General features: G+C 40.2%; 1 protein-coding gene across 1 annotated transcript; it reads left to right on the forward strand.

The window, feature by feature from the left end:
• The first annotated feature begins 1,304 nt into the window (after positions 1-1,304).
• LOC146964898 (uncharacterized) lies at positions 1,305-21,466 on the forward strand. Its single transcript, XM_085764260.1, has 11 exons — positions 1,305-1,594; positions 8,767-8,893; positions 9,541-9,976; positions 10,936-11,092; positions 12,155-12,190; positions 13,982-14,068; positions 16,135-16,161; positions 16,538-16,558; positions 18,765-18,881; positions 19,956-20,015; positions 20,109-21,466. Exons 1-11 carry the CDS (start codon positions 1,531-1,533, stop codon positions 20,135-20,137), a joined length of 1,161 nt encoding a protein of 386 aa, XP_085620386.1. The 5' UTR covers positions 1,305-1,530; the 3' UTR covers positions 20,138-21,466.
• The last annotated feature ends 4,248 nt before the right edge of the window (positions 21,467-25,714 follow it).

A 25,714-nucleotide genomic window follows, 5' to 3' on the forward strand; every position in this document is an offset into this window, starting at 1 on the left:
ATGTACAAGGGAGTCAAAGGTGATAACAAGAACCTCCACATTTACTGGTAATTTCATCTCAATCTGTTTATGGTGGCTACATGACATTTTGTCCGTCATTGCAGCGGATGCTCACTCTCAAGGTCAAAATGCAGTGTGTCAAAATAACACACGGCCTTCATTCTTGTGTTATGATTGTGTTACATTTCCTTAACACCTGTGGTGATAGGTAACTCAAATGGGCGTATACTGTGTTTACACTCCTCACGGTCAGTGACACTGATGCCACTTGCTCCTTTTTGTACATGAATCATGTGAGTGACACAGGCATAGTCTTTTTTTGTTTGTTTTACTAGGTCTGAAATGAATACATCATTCAGTTGTTTCCTTAAATGAATGGATTTGTGTCCAACTCATGAATTATACTTGTGTCAACTTTGTAAAAATGAAGAATTAATATAAAACTGGTTGTCTGAATGCAGTGGTAACTAATTGTGAAAATGGATTTTAAACCTGTGTTGACTGCTGCTCAGACAATTGAATCGATTTCAGACGTAATCCATTAAAAGTTTGAATGAATGGCGCCCCCTGTCGATCCATCCCGGCAAATACGTCCCCAATTTGCGTGAAGGAGAGGAGGAATCGGAGGATAGGAAAGAGGAGTGCTGCTTTCAGATCCACCTACTGGCTGGTTTTGCATTAGGTCATGTGGTTTTCCCAAATAGAAACCTAACATTAATATAACATTAAAACAGACCAAAGCCTCACATCTTACAGTGTACTCCTCTGAAGCTCGGTATTTACAAGTAAATTATAGGCTTATTAGCCTGCAGGGAAGTAGTAGACTGCCTAAATCATAACGATTTTATAACTTTATATGGGCATGTTTTATAGGCTCAGTGATGTTGATAGGGGGGTGATGTTATAGAGTCTGTGAAGCCTCATGATAGGTATGCAATTAAATCGTTTCAGGATTCTCGTTATTAAAATGACAGGGACTAGATTGTCTCCAGTTGAGGACAAATTCAAACCCCGACATATTTTCTACTGCTTCGTCCACAGAAAAAAAAAAAAAAGACAAAATGTGAACAACAAAAAACGGCTGGGATGAAACAATATATTTCTGCGTGATAATGTGTTTTCTCACACCAAGCAGGTTAAACAGAGACGAGTAACGATCTAAATTGTTGATTGGCGGAGGCACTTGGTGAAATGAATGCCTTCACACCATACCCACCCAGCCCTACCGTTTTCCTGCCTGCCTTTATTTGAGGGAAGAGACCCGCCCACCTTAATAAGTGGACCTTCTCTCCTCATATTCAGACAAAAGGAGAGGACGACAGATCCGCGGCGGCGCGCACGAGTCGAGCATCAGAGCACCTTGGAGACGCCACCGGTCTGATCCGACGCGCAAGAACGCACCGGCACACCGACACACACGCCCTCCAGATTCACCTGAAACCCATTCAAAGCCGGTTAATTGTCCAGTTTGGAGCCCGTAGACAGCGAGACTGAGCCCCGGTTCGTTTGCAGCCAGAACACCGTGTTCCCATGATGTCATACCTGTGGATTCTGCTATTAGGAAGCCTGCTGGCTACAGGCGCCAAGGCACAAGGTAATGATTTATTCCCAATTAACTCACCCCAGCCCTTTATATTTGTGCTTTGCATGCACGTTTATCTAGACTGTCCGTGTCTATCTGTCTGTCTGTCTGTCTGTCTGTCTATGTATCTATCTATGTATCTATGTATCTAGACTGTGTATATCTATCTAGACTGTGTATGTCTGTCTCTGTCTGTCTAGTTGTGTGTTGGTCATCAGTCTCCATTTCTGTCTCCACTTTTACATCCCTCCGGTTCTCACCTATCTCTCTCTCATTCTGTCGTTTCTCGCCTCATCCTCTGCCAGTCTTCCACATTACTCATCCTCCTATGAGTCTGAGTGTGTGTGTGCGTGCGTGCGTGTGTGTGTGTGTGTGTGTGTGTTTGTGTGTGCGCGCGTGCGCGTGCGTGCATGCAATTGCCAGTGTCCTTTGCCAGCCTGTCTGCCTTCCTGTTGGCATGCCAATTCAATTCACTTCTGGATGTATTCTGCTTGTTTTAATCTGTTCTGACTGAATGGATTTTAGATAAAGCTCTGAATTCTTTATCCCGCCCAGACATTATCAATGAAAAAGGTGTGCCATGTATGTGGCCATATCTTTTTGGACTTGAGTTTGGGCCCACAGGGGTGTGGTAGTAATTCTCCTCCTCCTTTTCTCTTTTCATCCCTCTTTTCTCTACGGTTTACATATTTGATCCGTGTTGCATTTTGTTTTTCATGATCTTTGTTTCTTTTCTTTTTTTTGTTTTGTTGGCTTTCTCTTCCTTCATTCTCAGCTGGCCCATGGGCCCATGCCGTTCCCAGCAGCTTTCATTTGTTTCAGATTGCTCGAGTGCGCAATAAAACACTGAGACAACTGGACACTGGCACTAATTACAGGGAAAGTAAGGGAGATGCCAGGGATAGATTAAAAAAAAGAAATTGTGCGTGCTAGTGAGAGGTGTACAAGGAAGAAATGAGAGTGAGAGATAGTCAGAGTAACAGCAGGCCACTTAATCATTATGCAAACAAATTCAGTTGAACGTTGGTGCGCTTGGATGGGATCTGGTACAATCTCACCCTACCGGTTTACTTTTTATTGCCAGAGAGGGACAACTCTCTATTTCCCGCACACACAACACACATGCACATTCCCTTCGTTCTCTTTTTCTTTTCCACACACTCTTTTTTTCTAATTCTGAACTTTAAAGCTCACTGGATGTTGGTGCACTGGGGCACAGGAAATCTCAGTGCCTGTGTTTGCACATATGTAAAATGTGTGTGTGTGTATGTTCATGCTCACTGAAAAAGGTATAGGGGTGCTTGGTCAATTACATGTGTCCACCTCATGTACGGTGTGTGTAAGTTAGAGAAGTAAAGGATAGGGAGTGTCCCAGTAACTAGATCCAGCTCCAGCTGTAGACAACACCCAGCAACACAACTAGTTTCAGCGCCTTCCTGTCCTCCAGGGCTCGCAGCATCTGTGTGTGTGTATATGTGTAGATGTGTATATGTGTATGTATGAGAAAGTGTGTGGGTGTGGGTGGGTGTGGGTTTTAATGTACAGAACATGTGGGAGTATGAGAGTGCTTCATTAATGTGAGTGTGTGCATAAGCTACAGAGTGTGTGCGTGTGTGTGTGTGTGTGTGTGTGTGTGTGTGTGTGTGTGTGTGTGTGTGTGTGTGTGTGTGTGTGTGTGTGCGTAAAAGAGGAAGATGAAAGACAAAACAGGGCTGTGTGATGTGTGCCAGGTGTGTGTACAATATGTGTGTGCAGGCTTGTCTCTGTTTACACCTTCAACTGCCAAGACATAAATCGCTCTTATGGTGGATAAGTGAAATACACACGCACACACACACACACACACACACACACACACACACACACACACACACACACACACACACATACACATCCCCTCCCTGGTTCCCATGGGGGCAGTTTTAAGGTGTGCGTGATTGGGGTAAACAACACACTGTGTGTCCCACAAACACACAAAAGAACCATACCTGACTGAACAATGTGGTGTGGAGGTGTTGTTTTACACCTGACACACATGCACAAACCGACTCTAGAGTACAATTACAAGGAAAGGCTTGGTTATTGGTCACACACACACACACACACACACACACACATGCATCTACACGCATTAGGACTTATTCAACAATACTCATGACCAGAAACCAGAAGAGCCAGAAGTTAAAGTTCCTTTCTCTTAAGTAAGGGATAATGTATAGTTCGGAGGTTGTTATGGAGAAATAAACCCCGACAGGTTGTATGGAACCCCGACGCGAAGCGGAGGGGTTTCATACAACCTGAAGGGGTTTATTTCTCCATAACAACCGACCAACTATACATTATCCCGCTTAGAACACGGCCTACAACTAAATCATTCAATAATGTAACACAAAATAATGATAAAAAGAGATTTTATTCATGTAAAATTAGACCGTTGCTCGGGACGCCGCTCTGACCAGCGCAGCACAGAAAAGAGAAACTATGCAGGATATTTACTTTATGTTTCATTTTTACCGTCATTAAACAGCTTCGGACTAATAGTGATGTTAGATAAACGACTTGTAACCTGTTACAAGGAGAGTGGAGGCTCCTAAGTTATTTCCACATCGTGGCTGAAAAGTAAACTTGCATCAGAACTTCTGACCGTGTCACAGCTCCTCTCCTCTCTGTAGCTCCGCGACACAAACGCACCCCATAATCTCTTGTTTATGACAGATAGGACTACACAAAATACACGTAACGTGTATGGTAATCCATCGATCCACTGTTTGATTATCAAAGGCTTCAAATGCACGAACGGGAGGAGGCTCAGCAAAACAGCGGCTGTGACCGGACATGCAGAGTCGGCCGTTGCTATGGAGTCCCTAGCAACGGTCCGCTCAGCGGTGGTCTATCGAGAAATAAACACCGCAGAATATTGGTGATTGACCAATCAGAATCGAGTATTCAAGAGAGCCGTGTTCTAAACACTAATAACATTCCCCAGATTCCAATTCATTTTCACGAGCACTGTTGGACTGTGCATTATGTAACTGAAAGAGAGTGTGCATTTGCTTATTTGTCTTTATGTCATTTCCAAAACACAAGGTGAATATGTCAGACCTGTGAAGGATTTCGTTTTGTTTTTTTCGTAAAAAATTGTTTTCAACACATCAGGTGCCAAGGAAAACTGCTCCACAACATATCGCCCCCTGAATATCAAAACACTGGCACCAGCATAAAGCACCATCCCGGCCCTAAAACTTCCATTAAGTGGGTGAAACCTGATATACATCACATAACACTAAAAATGCGATCTTCTTGCTGTGTTCACTGTCACTGCAGTAACTGACCAACATGATTTAACTTGCTGAGAGTGGTAGGCTACTGATTTCATACTAAATATATGTTAAGAACACATGTCACATAAGTATAATGACATACTACTGTATATGGGTCTTCCACATCCCCCATGGGTTTAATTTTTGCCCTGAACAAATGCAGTTTCTGTTCTGAAGAGATGCTTTTACTGAGCATGTAGATGCATGCACAACACCCACTTGGGGGGGGGCTGCTTTTTTTGTGTATTCCAAGCAATGTCACAATCTCATTTGCTGAACTGAAAAGAACTGAAAAATTAATTGGATTGTATCTCATACAGGGTGTTTTTAATGTTCCAGTAAAAAAAAAAAAAAAAAACTAAATTGTTTTCAATTACAAAAACATTTTCCTGTTCCAGATTAAGGTTTCACAATAAATCAGATAGATACATAATAAAGTTGTCACTAAGCTGCTGAATAAGGTCTTGCATGTGCATGTGTTGTGGTATAGATCCTTGTAGACAACAAAGATCTGTTTGTTAACAGAAGGTCACATTTAACTCACAGAGTACCGATATACAATCAATAAGCAAAGTTTTATTTCTTAGAAATTGTTTGTGTGTGCCCACGGCCTTCTACCCACACATACAATTAGGGTTGAGCATCGCTTGAATTTAACAATTCCGATGGTCTAATCTTTTACATGAGGGAGCTCACCTGTGTTCTTTTAGGATGAAACAGTGTCACCTATTAAAAAAATGAAAAAGTAAATTAATACCTACCCTTGACCTGGACACCAATGTACCTGCATTACCATTTAGAATAATCAAGCACACCACATAAAAACTGGCCTACACACAGCCTCCAGGCTTCTTCTTTCTTGTTTTACTGGTGGTAGATGGACTGCAAACCAAAGACGAAGCGCAAATGAAAATTGTTTAGAAGACGTTTAGGGGAATAGAAATTAAAACTTTTTAACGATTCAGATGTAATTAAAATGTTAGAACTGGTTCCATTCAAAGAAATACGTATGTTGGCATTAGCCAAAAACTGAGAAAAACATGGCAGCAGCTCATGACCTGTGACACGCCTTTTTTCCTTTTTTCTTTTTAGTAAATAAAGAAGCAAGATATGTGTTCATTAATGAACATTAGAGGTTGTGGTTTTTATCACTTTTCAACAGAGCCAGGCTTGCTGCTAAGCTAACTGGCTGCTGGCTGTATCTTCTTGTTTGCTGTACAGACATGTAAGTCATATCAGTTCTCTCATCCAAGAGAGCAAACAAGCATATTGCCCAAGATGTCAAATTATTTCTTTATTAGAATGGTAGTATTTTTGCCTTTTTGCCTAAACTTGTCTATTAGGTCCAGTCACAAACTGTTCTCTCCATCAGATGATTGGGTACATGCTGGAGAGAGAAAGATGTCTCTTCGTCAATACACCAAACCACTTAACTAGTCTTAAAAAAGAACGATGTAGCTCAAAGTTTTACCCTTTCCCACATGTGTGAACTGGTCTGACTTAAGACCAGTTTCCTCTGGGGACCGTTTTTCAGCTTAACACTGCAGATGCTGTACAGTCACATACAATAGCGTGCAGCCATGTCAGAGACACACAGATGACTCATCACCCTCAAGGGAATCCAGTGGCAGAGAAACAGAGGGAGTTTCAGAGAGAGAAAGAGAGGAGAGGAAAGACGGGAGAGAGACTTAAAAGACAAAAAAGAAAGGAAGGGGAGCAGGGGAGGGGGGAGAGAGGGTTGGATGTGCAACCATTTATTTCACTGCTGCCCTAACACAAAACAGGACAGTGCTTACTCAGAGTGTGAGAGTGAAAGTGAACTTGGGCATACACATGGACTTAACGTGTGAGTGAACATGTGGTTATTTGTACATTTGGGCTGGAGGGGAGGAGAAGTTTTTAAGCATGCATTTGTGTGTGTGTGCTGGTAAATGTGGGGGTGGGGTGTTTGTAACAGAGGTTATTAGGGGAGGAAGTGGCAAACTGATAGATGGGAACAGAATGTTCTGTGGGTTGGCAAGAGAATGACAGAGAAGTTACATGAGAGTATCACACCTGACACACTCACGGACATGTGAGCACAATAACATGAAATAAATGTGTCCTCTCCACTGCGAGTGGAAACATGAGCATAATAAAAACACCAACACAAACATAACTCACAATTGAAAATCTGGTTTCTTTTTTTTTAAAACGTTATATCACATCTTTACAGTCTACTGGTATGACACATCACTTGGCATCCAACCTTAATTCCACCGAATCATTACTTTGGATGGCGTGCAATCGTACGTCTTTGATGAGTTCCAAGGAAGGCAATGAGATAGTGAGACCGAAACACCCTGTACATACATGCAGTCACACATGCAGTCTTGCTCATTAAGTCCTGATAGCTGTTTGAACTTGAAAGAAATCACTGTGGGCACTGATTAGTATTTTCTTTGGATGCTCAGGTGGAGCATTGAAAAACACAGAGTGTTTTTGTTGCTGTGTCTGCCTCGCTGAAGTTGATATTTCATAGTATGTATTTAGCCATACTGTTGTACGCTCTTATTTTTTCTTTCTGTTACACAAATGTGCGTGTGTGTGTGTGAAGGAAGCTGTGGTGTCACCAGTTCTCTATGAGAGAATTTATGGCATGATGGAAGCACTTCAAATGTGTTCATACCGCTCTCCCCCAAGGCTCCACTGACAGATACGATCTCACTTGGCAAAGGCAGCAGTCTCTCATTGGAAATTCACCTGGCAATACATACCTGTTTAAAAAGATATGAGAGCACATTAATGAAGAGTGAGCAGCAAAGTTCAGATACTTTTTGATACGTTATTGTTTTCATTTTCTTGGATTGGCAGAATTTTGGCACCCGTGCTGCCATGCTGCGCTTTTCTTTGCCATCAGAAATCTTATTACAGTTTTGCCAGCCTACAGGGCAGCCTCACTCGTACCATAATTTGTAGGAGGCTATATCTTTTAGTTACGGGTTGGTACTTGAGTTTGTAAAGAAAAAAAAAAGGACTGCCCCAGTGAACCAGCATCAGGGTGCTGCTGAAATCAGCAGAGCAAAGGAAGTCAGAGCACAGTTTGCTGTTTCAGCTTCTCACATTCAACAGGGGAATGTCACAGCACTAGCTCAAGCACACACACACACACACACACTGCGGACACCTCGCACACATAATGACAAAGACGTGCTCTTTGTATTTTCTCATTAGCACAGGGTTGCGATGCCAGTGCAGAGGTCGAGACTTCATATGATGTTAAGGCAGGTCAGATGTGATCGATGTGTCTGTCATCCAGTTGTGGCCGGAGAGTTAACATCAGGCACCAATTAGACCAGGGTGTGGCTCTGTGTGTGCGTGTGTGTGATAATAGTCCCGTCACTTTCATGAGAATATGTTGAATGCGCAATATCTCGACAACCATTTAGACAGATGATTTTAATGATTTTAAATGACAACAGATGCATGACAGGCAGTAACACTAATCACCACCAGTCTTTTATTGGTTCTACCTTAGATTTTACATTAGATTTTTGCCTGTTACAGTAGAAGACAGAAAATACTGGACAATACAGTGAATTTCACTGATGTTGTCAAGTTACAGGTCTTCAAATACAGAAGGAAATCTCTTTGAGACACTGAGAAGGATTTGGGGTTTTTCTTCCTTTCAAAATGAAAACAATAGTTGCACAGGCTTCTGTCAGTTGTGTGATGTTCACTGAAGCACCGGGGTGTCAGGATAGCCCTTTTATTTTTTTCCCCCCACTTTTTGAAATTGATATGTCCCAGTAGTGAGCGCTTCACGTGATGTGTGCTCTTTTTTCATTCTTCTGTTACTTTCTTCCTTCACACATCTCTGTGTAGATGATCAAGCCCCAGCAGAGGAGGACGCAGCCGCTCCTGAAGCCCAGGCCCCTGAAGCAGCAGCACCAGAGGACGATGGAGATGTGAAGGCTGACGAGACGGCAGAGGTGAGGAGAGGGAAATATTTGTGGAGTTTTGGGCTTATTGTATGATTCAACACCTTATCTAGAAATTGATTAATGTAAGGGTGGGTTAGTAGTGAAAAGCTGGAAATAGTATGTTACTTTCAAAGTTTGAGATCATGTGTCAACTTTCTTGTCCTTAGCCCTACATGTTTGTAGACCTCACTTCAAACTCTTGCCAAGTCAAGAGTGTTGCTAGAGGGTGTGTGACCATCTAAAATCAGCTTAACAGCAGCTCTAACACTATGCACACATATCTATAAACCCATGGCAGCTCCTAGAACCTCTCTCCAGCTTTGGGCAGTCTGAATTATTCAATATGTCTCTAAGAGTGCTTCTGAGTGTAGCCAGACTGTCATCTAGTCAGGCTCACTGAGGTCTGAAGAAAATCTAATTCTAAATCCTCAGGCAGCCATTTGATAAGCTGAACCATGTCAGCTGGATAAGAAATGTGTGCCTCGTGTTAGTTCTTGGTTGGATATAGAAAGATATAGCATAAGTTTACTGGCTTGAAATGTAATGGCAGCTCTGTGTCTCTAAAACCTCCAGCCACCTGACAGCCTCGACTGTGGAGGTTGGGAAATTTGTTTTCCAGAGAATGCCAATTATGCAAACATAATTTGAAGAGATGCAAATTTTGTGCTGAATACAGGAAGCTAGTGCACCTGAGCCAGCAGAAGCCGAAGAACCGGCAGAGGATGCAGCTCCAGCACCTGAGGATGCAGCTCCAGCACCTGAGGATGCAGCTCCAGCACCCGAGGATGCAGCTCCTGCACCTGAAGATGCAGACCAAGCAGATCCTGCACCTGAGGATGCAGCTCCTGCAACAGAAGATGCAGCTCCTGCAACTGAAGATGCAGCCCCTGCAACTGAAGATGCAGCTCCTGCAACTGAAGATGCAGCCCCTGCAACTGAGGATGCAGCCCCTGCAACTGAAGATGCAGCTCCTGCACCTGAGGATGCAGCCCCAACTGAAGATGCAGCTCCTGCACCTGAGGATGGAGACCAAGCAGCTCCTGCACCTGAAAACGAAGAACAAGCAACTCCTGCAGCAGATACAGAGGCTGAAGCAGCTGCACCAACACAAGGTTGTCAATTGAGCTTCAATATTCACAATGAAAAATCATAATAATAATGTTTATTTAAAATGATTACTCACTTTTTCTATTCAACATTCATCCTAGACTGTTAAGTCCCAAATTATTTTTTATCCACTGTTGCCATGCAACATTTCAATCAGTCACATCTTCACTTTGAGCACAGCCACAGAGGAAAATTTGGGTACAAAGAGCAGTGAGCTGATTTTACTCTTTGTTTTTTCTCCACTTTAATCATACGCACTAGTGCAGCCAAGGATAATATAATTTACACTGAGATGCAACAGTGATAATAGTGTTAAGAACAAATGTCTGTCTAATCTATTGATTCAGCATGAGGCTGAGCGTCAATCTAAGACCTCATACTAGAACATAAATTTGATGAACAAAGCCTCCTTCCAAGTTTTGCATGTGATCCTTGAAACCCCCCATCCCCTCCACTCACATTGTTAATGCGCGAAGGTGAAGGAATACACTTTTTGCTTGGAACCTGCATTGAGCTGTTCATTAAAAAAGGCCATGATAGCTTATAGTGCTATAACTCTCAGGATAAATAGATGATAAACAAAAAAACTAAAAACTAATTGGATAAAGAGATATCTTTCTGTCTCCCACATGTATCCAATCAAAACAAAAAAGTCATCTTATACTCCACTGTTTTGTTTCCTTCTCCTGTCCAGAGCCAGCAGCTGATTCAAAGGAGGAGGAACCTACTGTAAGTGTTGATACAACACCTGCTGGCACTCAGTAACAAATGCAGAACATTATATATACGTTTCATTCAAACCTACTCACAAACACACTGCAGTCTAAGAAACCTCCACATTTCCCATAAAATGAAGCTTAAGTGACACGTAACACAGAAATTATAGAGGAGCTTACAGTATACAATTAGGAAATTATTGTACCCCTTCTACGTGTTCATCTGTTATTTAATGCATTTTCAATAGAGTGCACCCGAAGATGAGGCCACACCAGCAGCAGGGGCAGATGCAGCTGTAGAAGATAAGCAGGAAGAGCCAACCGATCCAGCTGCTGAAGCAGGAGAAACAGAGGGAAATGCAGTACCAGACGTCGGAACAGAAGCAAACGATCTTGTCCCTACAGGTAGGAATCTATAAAAGAAACCCATGTGGTTTGGATCCTAATGTCACTGAATCATACAATACTTTTTCCTCTTAATTACCCTGGTATTTCCCTCTGAGACCGTGGGTTAAAACCAAAGAATTAGTCTTACTTGTAGGTGTGACTATTAGATCAGTCCTGAAATAAAGTTGTTGATTCCACTGTAGATGTAGTTTTGAATTGTTCTGCATTGTACTGGCAGGTTTCTTTTATAATAGTAATGGTAGTCTAAATAATAGACAGACATACGTACATGAATTATAATAAAGTTGATTGCATTGATGAAATAGGTTTTAAAGTTATGATAATTCACCTGCTGTATAGTATATATGTTTATATTTCTGCTTTCTATATCTATATTGCTGGAGATTTGTGCAGCCACTTTTGTTGTCCTGTTGGAGTGAAAACACAAATTCCTTTTGAGCTGGAGAAACCCAATTTCTGCTTTTATAATTGTATTAAAGCTAGAAAATAGCAGACAGGTCTTCTGCAAATGTGCTGCTGTTGATAATAGTGTTTCACCATTTTACAAAGTGGATTGTATATGATTGAATCCCGCCATGACTCGGATTGAATATTCAAAAGTTCAAATTGAAAGTTCCTTATTCCAGTAAATGAATTACAAAATACAAGGAAGTGTAACTCGGTCTCAGCCACACCTGTTGAACAGTTAAGTCCTGTTTTCTTTACGGTTGTCACAATGTTTTGTGTCTTCCTTGTGCGATCACCCAGTTGTGGTCACATAGCCTGCTTTGGCAGGATCTGGCTCTGCTTTCTATCTCCAACAGTTAAGAGACACTCTGCCAATTCATTATCTCTGTTTGGGGACACATAACTGATCTCTAATCTACTTTGGCTTCCCAGTGTTTCAAAGAGGATTCTTTCCATTGTGTTATGATTTGGTTTACTCTGAGAGCTGTTTGGAAAGCAGTGTTGTTGTGAGATTGGTCAGATTGTGTTTGAGATGGGACAGCCAGTCTCAGCACCAACTAACATAGGAGACTCAGTTCTTGAAAGTGATTCTGTCTATGTCTTCTCCAACAGTGAAAGTAGAAGAGGTTATCCCTGAGATTGTTGAAGGTAGGTTTTTCATTTTTGGGTTATTTTTCTCTCCTCAGCCATACAGTTTGAACAATTTTCAGTCAGTATGTATAAACCTCCACCCCTCTGGAGCCAACTCTTGCTTCACCTAAACAAACTAGCATGGCCCACCACAAATAATTGCTTGTACATATGACTCAGAGGTTCTTTTCATCATACAAGAGCACTTCAGGGCAGCATAATTAAAACCAGCTTATTTTAGTAACTATAGCAACAACGAATCCACAAAGAAGCTGACCTGTTGAATTCATGCTTAGAAATGTTAATTCCAACGAAGCAGCATTTTAAAACATTACAACGCAGGAAAAGGGTTGAAAATGACATAATAGCTATAAACGAGGTGTTACTGGAGAGCGCCTTGCCAGACTGGAAAACTGGTGTCCCACAGCACTACCTGCCCTTGAGCAACCCTCTGAGAGTAAACAGATTTGAAGAATGTCAGTTTACAATGTTGTTTTGTTATATTCTTCTCTCAGTAGAACAAGGCGACCTTCAATTTATAACACATTTGATCTACGCTGTCTTCATTTGATCCCTCATAATTTCAATTATCAATCATTGTTTTAAAATGCACATGCCCTGTTTCTATGAGTTATCATGCACTCTTTTGCTGCACCTCCCTATTTTCTGAACAAATTAATGGCAAACAGATGTTCTTTTCTATTTGAAAATACAAATCATTTACAAAGGTTATGAGGTTGGAGTTTGGCCCATACATTTTTACCTCCTAAATTGTGGAGGCATGTGGAGGTATGGTTTAAGAAAAGAAACCTCCCAATGACCTCAGCGCGATTTTATCACAATTAAAACGTCCCCCTCATCTGTCATTGTATTTCCTTCTACATTCTCTCCCTTCTCATCATCATGTCAGCCTGTTCAGTTTAAGGTTGTGTTATTGTTTCTCTTTTCAAGAACAGTATTTTTTTGTCTAGCAGATAATTGGCTTCTGTCTTACTGTTTACAACTAAAAAGCCATAGAGAGTTCAGAAATAGGTTGCTATGGAGGTTATTTTTTCATGTGATAACCAGCAGGGGATCTTTCCCCATGGTGCTGACAATAAGGAAAGTGTTTGGATAGGTGGAGGATAAAAAAGGGGCGGCGGGGAGAAAAGCCGCTCTAAGGTGAGCAGTGCTGTAAAAACAAAAAAGAGGGGAGATAAGAGGAAAAGTAAAGGAGGTTAATGGATCAATAAAATAAGAAAGGCTGCACAGGAGAATCCATCCAGTGCAAAACTTGGCTCAAAAATATTGTTTCATTGCACCCACCCATCTGTGAAAAATTGCATTTTACAGTGTGAGCACAGTATTAGAATTTACTGTCACTATAGGTCACTGGATAATTACGCCTGTGAGGTTCTTTGTACCGTAAATTAGTTCACCGATCCTACGTTGCCCTGCCCAGCCTGGAAACTGCTTTGTGCACACATGAGTCACACATGTTGAATAAGTCACTTGGGTTTTCCCCCCTTGTGAATGCAGAGTCAGGGTAAGGTATCGTTCCTGACAGATAATATCCTTTAATTTAAGTCAACACCCGTTCAGAGGAACAGCATCACACCCTGGGACCTGGTAGTGTTTCAGAGCGCTTATTGAGGGCATTGACCGGAGACACTGAAACAGGGAGAAATTCAAAGCTGATATTATCATTAAACAGTTTAACAGTGGATGATGAATATTGTGTACAGGACATGTTTTTGGCAAACATCTGGGAGTTAGTCCTCTTGGGTGGGACGGTAAAGAATTAATATTGTATTTCTGTCACTAATGCAGACTTCGACTTGAAGAATGCTCTGGCAGGAGATCCCACAACAGACACCCAGGATCCTCCAGGAAAGAGCCGTGCTATGGGAAATGAGGGTTAGTATTTAACAAGTCCAGTGAAAAGAATGCTTTAAAACTGTGGTGATAATTAAAGCAGAAGTAAGCGATTCGGTCGTTTTGGCTAACTTCTTGTCAGCCGATGGAGTTAGCAGTCCCCGCCCTCGTCATGGATCTATTGGTCCTCGCCCCTACGGCACCCCTTGGCTGCACACACAGAGAGGACTGCCCCTTTATGCTGTTCTCTCTCCTCATTGGATAAAGGTTGTAGGATACAAGGAAAGTTTTCTCCTCGGCTTACAGCAGAGCAGAGTGACTGACAGACCCGTGTTTCAGACCAAACACTCTATATAAGTGATTGCCATCAGAAGATATAACTATTTAAGACTTATATTAACACAAATATTCCACTTACTTCTGCTTTAACATGTATCTTGATGTTGCCATGAGTTGTGCAATTGTTGAATTATTGTTCAATTTTGATAGCATTCCTCTTGCAGGTGTGTTTTAATTTGCAGTTAAGGATACTGCTCCAGCATCTTTTCTTGATGTAGGTTGGGCACCAGTCAGACTGCAGGAATGACTCACAGCATCAGAGAGTGTTTTTATAGGGATGGTTGATGTAGATTGCTTCGGTGCCAGCTGCTTTCCAAACCAGTGGCAACATGGAGCGTTCACCCCCATGCAGTAACCCTAACTTTAGGAGCAGGAAAACATCTTACAATATAACCCACATATACCAATATTACAAATGACAGCTATTATGCTGCTGTTTTGAAAATGTTGATTTTATTGTTGTAATCAATAATCAAGGTACAGGATTTGAAAAAGTACACTGTTAGCAATACCGGGGAGTTAGATAGAGATGGGTTAGAATAGATAATTCACTTTTCATAGATACTGCAATCTCACGATATGTTTTGTTTTTATCACACGTTATGCTGTTTGAAACTATGCAGTACAGGGAGATAAGCCTGGTTTATCTCAATGTCTAGGCGCCTTTGAGACATGAAGAAACATCTCAACTTTTCTTTTTTACAAATACATATAAAATCATGATAATCATGTTGGGAAACATGCACACATCCAAAGACAAGATACTTGGTTTGATGCAATTTCACCACATGACTCAGTTAGACCAGTCGCCCTTTTTTGGGGAGTTGCTTTTCCTTTGTCTTCTTATCTGAGAAATGGAGCTAAAGCACAGAGCGGAGGTGGACTAATACATAAAAAGGTATTTATGTGTCCCCACCCCCTTCATTTCCATTTCTGTTGAAACTGGCATCAAGTCTTATTACTTAGAAAACGAACACTGCCTTATGAACAATGGCATCTAATCCCATGGCAGCCAATCTTCATGCGCATGGTGTGCTGGCTGTAGTCTGACATCAAACTACAAAGTATTACCTGCACCAGATGGTTTGTAGCACTTGACACCTGAAAGACTGTGCCTTGTAAATAGTATTTTGAGACTTTTTCCTGCTAGACCTCTATACTGTGTGTGTGCCATTCTAATTTAATGAGCTTTGTTCCCATGACAAGAAACCGACTTTACTTGGTTTACCCCCTGGGTTGAGAAACTTTAATCACTAGCCACCGGGTAATTTGACAGGAGTAAGAGATTTTCCTTAGGCAGTTCCTGTCAGCATTCACCATTTACTCCTTGTCTCAAAGCTGATTCATTATGCCGTCAGAATCATTATAATCTAGTGAAAAGGCACTCTTTTTTAGTGCTGTGTTATTAGTGGCTCAGTCAAGTTGAGGCAGGTAGAGGGCAGCCATGTTGGCACAGGCATAGAGGAAGATAACGTGTTGTTTGCATGTGGAATCAATCAAAGATATTTAATCACTTTGATGTTATAAAAGCATCTCTGTCCGTTTACAGAAGGGACACTTCACCAGGAGTTAAATGTGTGAGGGCTGTGTGTGTTTCCAGACCGGTTAGGACAGAAACTCTACACCTTCAAATACCTCTGAGGGATAAAGTACCACAAAGAGAATAATATTGCTTCTTGCTTTTTTCTTCTGTGCCACCTCTGTCACAATGCTGAACATACATCCATGCTCTTTTAATCATTCTCTGTCTCTCTCTGTTCTCTCCTCAGCACATGTTGCTGGCGCTGCTGCAGATGGTAAGCCCTTTTTTTTGTGGTCAAACCTTGCATACTGCAAAATAATCACATCTTCATTCCGAATCACACAAACCAGAATTGGATTCACCAATACTGTAGCTCTGCAGCAGCATCGCTGATAGTAGAGCTTATGTACCTCTGAAAACTGCTGAAACACACAGGATATTACTGGCATGCCTCTGACAATAAAAACAGGATAGAAGACTCAGGGCAAAATGTTTTATTTCAAACAATGTCTCTCTAGTATAGTCGCACTACATCTGTTGGGAGAAGTTCTTTCACTCTGGTAACTTCATGTTCTGTTTTCGTTTGTTTGAATAGATGGATAGATGTTCCACACTGATAATTGTTTTTGTGTGTTCTCTGTTCTCAACAGCAAACAAACCTGAGGCCCAAGGTGAGTTGTCATTCTTTTTTTTCTTTTTTTTTTTTTTAACTTTGAACACATCCACTACTGCCCACCCATTACCATACTGTCCTGTGTTATGCAATGAACCCTACTGTAGGCAGGTGTGCTGTCACTCTATGACATTTTCAATTCGTTTTAATCCTGAACTTTCTTTTGAACATCAATGAGTATGTTTGCATAATGTTATGAATGACAAGTTCAGGCAAAGGAGTTAAATGGTGATGTCTGTGCCTTCTGGTGAGAAGTGACTAAAAGCTTTGACTCACCAGCGTGGGATATCTATTGATATTCATAACAGGAACATCGGAAAAGTGTGTATGGGTTGGAAATATAGAAAAATTATATTGATTATCACTGCACCTAGACCAGTATTCATGGAGTGGACTGTCTAATTCATCATATAATATTATGACAGGAAGTCAGATTGATTCAACATCATTCCAAAGAAATTGCACTTTGTTCGTATTAACATTAAATCTATAAGTGATGAGGGGCGGTGCGTAGCGCAGTGCGGCCGCCACCGCCCCATGTAGAGGCTACAGTCCTCACCGCAGGCGGCCCCGGTTCTGTGTACTATCAAATAAAGGCAAAATAAAAGCCAAAAAATATACTTAGAAAAAAAAAATATATATATATATATATAAGTGACGAATCATACTGTAATTGTGAACAAGGTCTACTGGTCTATCAGAGGTTTCTTTGACTTCTGACTGACTTCAGCTATGTCGCGTTTAGTAATGTGATAGGGGTTGTGCCTGCTGACCACATAGTTCCCATATAGGTTCCCATAGATTTCTGTTTTCACATTGCATGTTATCTGTCAGCTGTGTCTGTCTGTGCGTGTGTGTTCATGCAGCCTTTTGTGAATGTGCCCGTTCATACATGTCAATGTGTACACCCACCTTTACTTCCTCTTAGTGACTCACGTCATTCTTTTCACTTGATTTCAATGACTCATTACCGTTTTTATTAATATAAATTCACACAAACTCACACGAGACTGATGCCACTCCCTTGTTTTTCTCTTTCACTTTGTTTATCACTTGAATTAAAATGCTCTTTCATTCTTTCTTCTTTACTCACCTGTTACGCCCCAACTGCCCCAAATCTCAGTCTCTGTTGTCACTAAAATGAGAGAAAAGAACTAGCTTTAAGATGAGATGTTAAATTAATTAATATTTATGAAGGACAGTGTAGAGTAAATAATCAATTGGGAATTCCTAAATCCTAAATTGAACAAAAGCAGTTTCAGATTTAATTTAAGCAGCAATTTTTTTTCTTTCTCTTAATCTAGTCTGTACTTTCCCCCATTTGGAGTAAATTCAGAAATAGCCATTAAATAAACAGAATTTGCCCAGGGAGATAAATTACGTGGCTGAACCACAAACATGTAGTGTAACATGTTGGAGATGCTTCCTTACATTTTCCGTTTCATGTACTAAATCTTAATTTTATTATGAGGAACAAAGACTTCTTATACTGTAGGCCTATATGAAGGTTAAAAGTATCTTAATTAAATCTCTTTGCTCTATGATCACTTGTTAATTACACAGGTGAAAGTAGATCATTACGTTTACTCTGGGTACTGTCTATTCAAAATGAGATTTATCAATAACATGCAAGTCACCGTGCCTTTCTCGTAGATCGTCTGTGTTTTCTTTCTGTTCCTTAACACTAGGAAATGTGTTTTCTGTCTGCTATGACAGCATGAGTACCATTCAGATCATTGTTGTCATAGTAACTGGGTCACAGGTACAGACAGATTTATGCTGTCACTGTGAATGCTTTCCTTTAGTGCTTTAAATTATGGGATAGGCGAGAGAAACAGGATCAGGAAATGTCGGAACAAGATGATGCTTCAGTCTATCTATTCAGTGACTCTCGCTCTCATACACTCACACACACTCGACGGAGAGACAGGCATACACACACATCTTTGACTTGCACTGCTGAATTGCCATTCATCATTTCAATTGCAAAATGCACCTCGTGTTGACTCTGAAACCTGCCATCTCCATAGGCAGGTGTTACGCTGAATAACATTCAACACAGTGCAGTCACATATACTGTATATATATAGAATAAAACATGTTCAAACTCATGTATTTAGGATTGAAATGGCAACTGTGTATCATTTGGAGATCTGATGCATTGGTAAACTCTCTTCTTTTTGTGTTTGTTTTGTTTCCTGCAGAAGGTAGCTCCAGCTCTTTAGCAGGCATCCTGGCTACAGTTGGTGTGGCTGTTGTGGGAGCAGTTACTGGATACTTCACCTATCAGAAGAAGAAACTCTGCTTCAAGAATAGACAGGGTGAGTCCTGTCTTTATTACATAAGAGAGTCCTGTCTTCATTAAGAATTAGATTGCAAGCCAAGATTTTGTTTAATGGCTGTGTAGTGCCCGCATTTTAAGACCAGTTAAGCAGAACAGGTTGGCCACACCTTCAGCTCATGTTATTTACAGTAATTCACTTCTGTTAAACCCACATTGCAATAAGATTATTATAAGGCCAGCAGAGGGTTGTAGACAGGAGACTTGGGTCAGGGCAGAAGCTTTTAACCAAGATACGAATAAGTGTAAAATTTCTGAACTTAGCTCAGCACAGGTGCATTTGTGTGTGTGTGTTGTCAGTTTTGGAGGTCAGCAGTCTTTCTTTGAGACATAGCAGACTCAGCTGCTTTATCCCTCAGGAAGTGTTGTCAATTCAACTCAACTCACACACACCCTGCACAGTGATACTGCCAATTCAGCATAGTTTTCATTTACAGTCAACATGAACAACAGACCGTTCACCTTTTCACTGATTTAAGGCAAATGTGAGAATATGATAACAAGTATTATACTTTGAATAAAAATTTCAAAAAGCGTCACTTTTAGAATTTCATCTGTCTTATTCCTCTGTGAATTTCTGAGACAGCTCAGTGCCTATTCTCCCTCAGATGAGATCTAGGGTATGTAATTGGTAATGTCATCACAGCCCAGAGCTGTTTCCCTAACGACACATGGGGAAGTTCTGACTGAAAAGATACAAATAGTTTTGTACGTTAAAGCCAGAAAAAATGAAACAAATTTCCATGGTGGTGATAACAAGCAATTAGAGCCGAGAAATATTAATGTCCCCAGAAACTCCCGCTGGGTGTTCTCATTGTCATACTTAATTTATGGTCAGTGGAGCTGTATAGTTTCACAATTATAGAAGAGGGATAAATCCCTATTTGTCAAATTTGCCAGAGGGGACACTATAAAGTCATCTATGCTAATGAGTAGAAAAAGAAGTTAATTAGCTAAATGCTTGCAAAATTCAAACTGGCATGCAAAGCCTTGTCTGCTTCAGTTTGTCTGTGTGTGTTTTTGAGTATAACTGACTCGCTGTCTCTCTGGTTAGAAGCTGATCCTGAAGCTGCACGGAAAGCTGATGCAGCAGAGGCCCAGTCAGATCCCCAAGGTACGACAGCAACACAAACAATACGTTAACACACATACATTACATGCACATTGTTTTGACCTTTTCCACTTACTCCTTGTTCCCTTGTTGCAGTCCTTAGCACCCTGCTGAACTCATCCTAGACCAGCAATGATCACATGACTGTCTGGACCAACTACAGTCAAGCAAGTGGCAATCTCACTGTTAGACTCTATTCTCCGTAGAGCTAAATTACTGTGAGGCCCGGAGTAGGGCTGTGTGTGTGTCTGTCTCATTGATCTTGTATGTGTGTGTGTGTGTGTGTGTGTGTTTTTCGCAAGAGTGTGTGTGTGTGTGTGTGTGTGTGTGTGTGTATGCGTGTGTGCGTGTGTTTGTGTGTTCATCATTATGTGTGTGCATATATGTGGGGTGGAGTTAGATAGGAAAAAGCAAGTAATATGTGAACCTTAGGGGTTTTATGAATGTTTCAACATAGGACTTTATTGCAATGATTGGTCAAATTTTCTACTTTAAACCAAATCCAAAAACTTTCTTTGTTTTCATAGGAGCCATTAAATAGATTAGATCTCTAAATAAGAATGACCATGAGATGGCTAACTTATAGAACTACCTTTTTTAATGTTATTTGTATGGCTACCTTCTAGTTCTAGTAATTCAGTGTGAATATAAACCAGTGACAAATTTTGATGTTGTAGATGTTTAACTTTGTACTGAATTCTTACAGGTGGAATTTTTATTTCCAAATTCTGTCATTGTTTGAGCCACACATATGATTCTTCTACATCTACAGGCAAACAGTCACTTAAGTAAAACATATTTTTTCATTTTCAACATAGTTATTTGCAGGACTAATGCAGGATAGATGGATAACAAGGGGCTTCAATAACTACAACTGCATTTTCTGGATTCAGTAGAGTAGGATAATTATCATCCTAGAATTCTGGGGATGCTCTTGAATGGTCCAATGTGTGTTTCTGTAAGAGGGCCACTGATGTCACTGTGTGCGTGTGTGTGTGTGTGAGTAGGTGTGTGTGTGTGCGCGCACGTTTGTGCATTTGTGTGTGTTTTTTGACTGGTGATGGGGCTTCATTTTAAATCATGTTGGGTTACTACCACTCCTCCTCAGTCAGTCTAAGAAATTAAAATGAGATCAGTGACATTTCTGATTGATATTTAACTTAACTGATTAATCCTCAAAAATCCAAATACAGACATTTGTATATTTTACCAATATTTCACCCCTCAATAAAAACGCTTTCTAAACCTACTGAGGAGAACTGAAGTGGAGTCTAGTCCAACCATGTTTCTGTCAATGGACGAATGTTCATCTGACATGAACAAATTCAAGAGGTCATGTAGTAATGTATTAGACATTGTTCTGATGTAGTACGTGTCAGTCTAGTTGTGATGCAGTAATTTCTTCTCTATAGTGCCTTTCACTGGCACAGCCTGGCTTGACCAATTCGCAGACACACAGAAGAGAGCTGGAGCATTTAAGAAATATTATTTTATAAAAAATAGAAAGGAAATCGAGGAATGTATGGCACTTTGGTGGTTGAAAGTCTTTTCTTTGAACTGCTTGTGGTAGTGAAACTGTTACATTATTCTACATTATTGTAACAGTTGCTACATGTCTGTTCACAGTGGGCCAGTTTGCTGTTTTATTTCCGGTACTGTTTTTGATTGATATGGCATCTCATCTTTATTAATTTAAGCAGTGAGACCCTCGTCGTCGTGTGTCTCTGTAATTGAGCAAGCCAGTTGCTGCCACAGTGTTTTTGTATCATTCATAGTTCCACATTACAAACACCATTCACCTGTGATTTTTTTAATACTGTATGAATTTAACATTTAGCAGTGGTGCCTCAGAGCTGACACAGATAATCTTCAGTCAACTTGCTTGCTGTGGTATTTTGTGATTATCATTGTGAAATGCCGAAGCAGAGCTAAAGCATTTGTTAGTTAAAAAAAAAAAAAGCCCAACAGTTTTTCTTTCTTTTTTCTTTTCTTCTGTTTTTGGTTTTTGCCACTGTAGCACAAAATTATTAACTTCTGAATGTCTTTTGTTGCCTTGCAGTTTTGTACTTGCTCTGCTCCCTTTAAGCATAGGGTTATAGAGGTTGCATAGTGCTGCAGTTCATGTAAAGTGTGTTACTTGTAAAGCACCATATAGCTGCAATACAGGACAGAGACTGTTGCTAACAGCCTTGCCTCAAGCTGAGAAATAATAATAATAATCTGTGATGTCACATATCGATTAATTCTACTGTATGAACTGTGGACTGGATGCGAGGTCAAAGCTATGTTTGAATTGCCTTCTTATCCTGTAATCTGTGATAGACCGAGTTTCTCGTGACTCTCTGTAGAAGCGGATAGTGTGTCTGAAATCTCTTACCACATTTCCTACATTGGCATGGAGTGATAATGCACAAAATACCCACTAAATAATTACAAGCTTTCAGAAATAGCCACCGCTGCCTTTCAAAACAAGATCCTCCTTTCAACGCAGTTCTTGCCTCCTTTGTGCGATTTGGTGAGTGCAAAACGAATCAGCAGAAGCACTCAGCTGTCCTGCAGTGCACAATCACACACCTCACTGGGACTGATTTCATGTAAAGGGGACTGAAACAACAATAAATCTCTTAAAATGGAATAAGGACTGCTTACTGTATGTTTTGAGCCTTACAGTCCATTTTACATTTAGTGCCAAGCAGTCAGATTCCTTGTAAACACAAACTAATGGAGCGTAGCATCCAAACCCGAATGTAAAGGGAATCGTCAGCTTATTGAGGCCTGAAGTGCACTTCCCAGTTAATGCTAGGGCATCAGTAACAGTGCTGACCAGTCCTGCCTTACTCTTCAATATCCCAACAAAGGACAATGTCATCATGAGAGAGAAGCGCTTTCCTATCCTGTATACATCTTGATCCATTTAACATATTTAGACAATTCATTTTTGATTTAGACTACAGTGTAAGACTCTTCCTTTTTATTTAAATATTCTGTTTTTATTTTTTTGTAGGAACTGTCTTCTTAATTTTTGTCATCTGGCACTTGTGTTGTTCTTCTGGAATTGTGTAAATAATGTTTGAGGAGTCAATAAAACATTTTCGTGGGAGTTGGTGTGTTATTCCCCTGCCAAGTATATTTGCGTGTGTGTGCATGACTTAAACATTTTGTACTGCTTTTCATTGATAGGTAAAACACCTTTATGTTAAATTGTCTCTCTATGTGACTTTTCTTGAGTCCCTGCAAGGTGCTGCAAACTCAGTAACATGCACACACCATGAGACATGACCTGAAATGCTTGATATGTGAGATATTTAAAGGAGGGAACTCATGCACAGAGTTTGGAGCGTTGTGAATGATTGATGGTGACAGGTACATTAACATACACCTGAGGCTGTCTGAAATTATGTGAGAACCTGGGTCGTTTTTCTTACTAAATAAATACACGCATAGTTTCTGAATGTGTGAAAATATTCATTTCATACCCATCAGTCATTACGCCCACACCAACAGCAGTGTAATTAAACCCAGCTCTGTGAGCAGTTATGCAGACCTGGTATTGATTCAGTAATAAAGATGATTTGATTCTAAATAAATCAGATCAAATTATCTTTCACATAAACAATAAAAACTAAGCTGTGTTGGTGTCTGCGGGTTAACTGACTCATAAAAATGCCTGATCCAGTCAGAGAATTCACAGAACTAAAAGCACATATACCTCAGTGTAGAAGAACTCTGGTCTGGTCCCTAAATGCCAAGTTATTGATTTACTGTAAAATAACATCCGAATGTTACACTGTAAAAAAGAAAAAGTTGAGAAAACTTAAAATATCAAGGCAACATGATGCAAGAGATTTTTGAGTTTTCTCAACTTTTGCCAGCTGTTGTTGACTTAACTAAGGTTTTTAAGTTTTGCCAAGAGTTCTGCCAACTTGGATCTTTTTGTTCACTTTATGAGGATAATACTGTGAGACTAATAAAGAATTTCTTGCTTGAATGCGATGTATTTCTACCTTCACCAAACACAGATTTTTGTGTTGAATTAACAAACTTTCTACTTTCTTTAAATATAGATATTCTTGTTGTATAAATACACAATTATTCCTTCAATGGCATATATTCCTTGATTCACCTAACACAAATATTCTTGTTGAATAAATATTATTTTTGCTATAATTTTACATTCAAAACTGCTCAATAGATGGATAATTAATAATACACACTACAACTGAATGTTGTCAAGAATTTTTTTTATTCAGTATACCAGTGAAAAACAGTAAAACCATCATTAATGCATTTGTAAAAAAAAAAAAAAAAACATACATACTGTTCTATTAGTCTAATAACATTTGGAGTGAATCTTCCTCCATGCTGAGAATTTGAAATCGACACTGAACTGCAATGTAAATTATGATTATTTCCCCCCCATATGGTTGGCGGCTTCTGACTTTACATGTGAACAGCCATTCTAGCCATTTGGTTACTTTTTTTTTTGCATATACACATCCAACAGTTGAAACACTATATGCACCCCTTGGCAACTGCCAAATGATTATATATTTCAGAGGTCAAAGAGATTAACTTGTTTGTTGCAGATTATGAAACGTGCATACTGTTCTATAGTCTAGTAACATTTGGGGTGAATCTTCCTCAATGCTGAGTATTTTAAATCAATGCTAGTCTTACTGAACACGTATATAATGTTTACCCTCCACCCCCCCTCATGGTTGGCGGCTTCTGAATTTACACGTCAACACTGAATTACTTTGTGCCATTTGACTATTTGTTGCATATCTGACTTAACATGTGAACAGCCATTTTTTTTTGCATATACACATTCAAGCTTTACTTAAACAATAATGAATTTAACAGTTGAAACACTAGACACCTTTTGGCAACTGCTGAATTATTATATAATCCAGAGGTGAAGCCGATTACCTTTGTTTTACATGAGTGTAACAACAATGCACTTAAACTTCAATAACAGTCACAGTACAAGCTTCACTTTCAGTGACCTTGTGCGCTGTGAGCATTGAGAGCCACAGAGCGAAAAAAAAAGATGGTTTGAATTGCCTCAAAGGAGTACCTCATCTGTTTTGGATAATCAATGTTGAGGGCATACAGCAGGCCGAAGAGGTATGCCATGGCAGCAGAGAGGTCTGGAATATTATGAAGCACAATGTCCCCTTCCAACACAACCGCCTGGTCTCACACAGTGTTGTCGGCTTCATCATGTAGCACAGTGAGGATGGCAACAGATGCACCTTGCACCACTGGTGCCAAAATGTTAGTGTCCTGAGGAAGGAGAACAGGTACATTATTAACAGCTTAGAAAAGGTAAGACAGTAGAAAGAGCATTTTCTGAAAAAAAAAAAAAAATATGTGTGAGTTCTGAAAAGGTTAATGCTAAAGCTGAAAAGTATAACTTGTAAGCAGAGATGATTGGCTTCATAACGGCTAAAAGAAGTTGAAATGTTAAAAAAAAAAGGCAGAAGAACATGGGCGGCTATAAACTGAAATCTGACAGCCAATAGACACAGTCGGCAAGCAAAGAAACGTCACTTCCGGTTAGGGCCGTGGGGGAAAACAAACCGTTTTCCCCATACACACTCATGCAAAAAGGCGGCATTTTAAACCTTTGTCAAACGCTTGTTCGCCGTCCTGTCTTAGTTTTAATCACATGTATATGCTGACAAAGAGCTATATATTAG

The sequence above is a fragment of the Trachurus japonicus genome, chromosome 21 (assembly GCF_045865225.1).
Source record: "Trachurus japonicus isolate A0001 chromosome 21, Traja_1.0".
NCBI classification, from domain to species: Eukaryota; Metazoa; Chordata; class Actinopteri; order Carangiformes; family Carangidae; genus Trachurus; species Trachurus japonicus.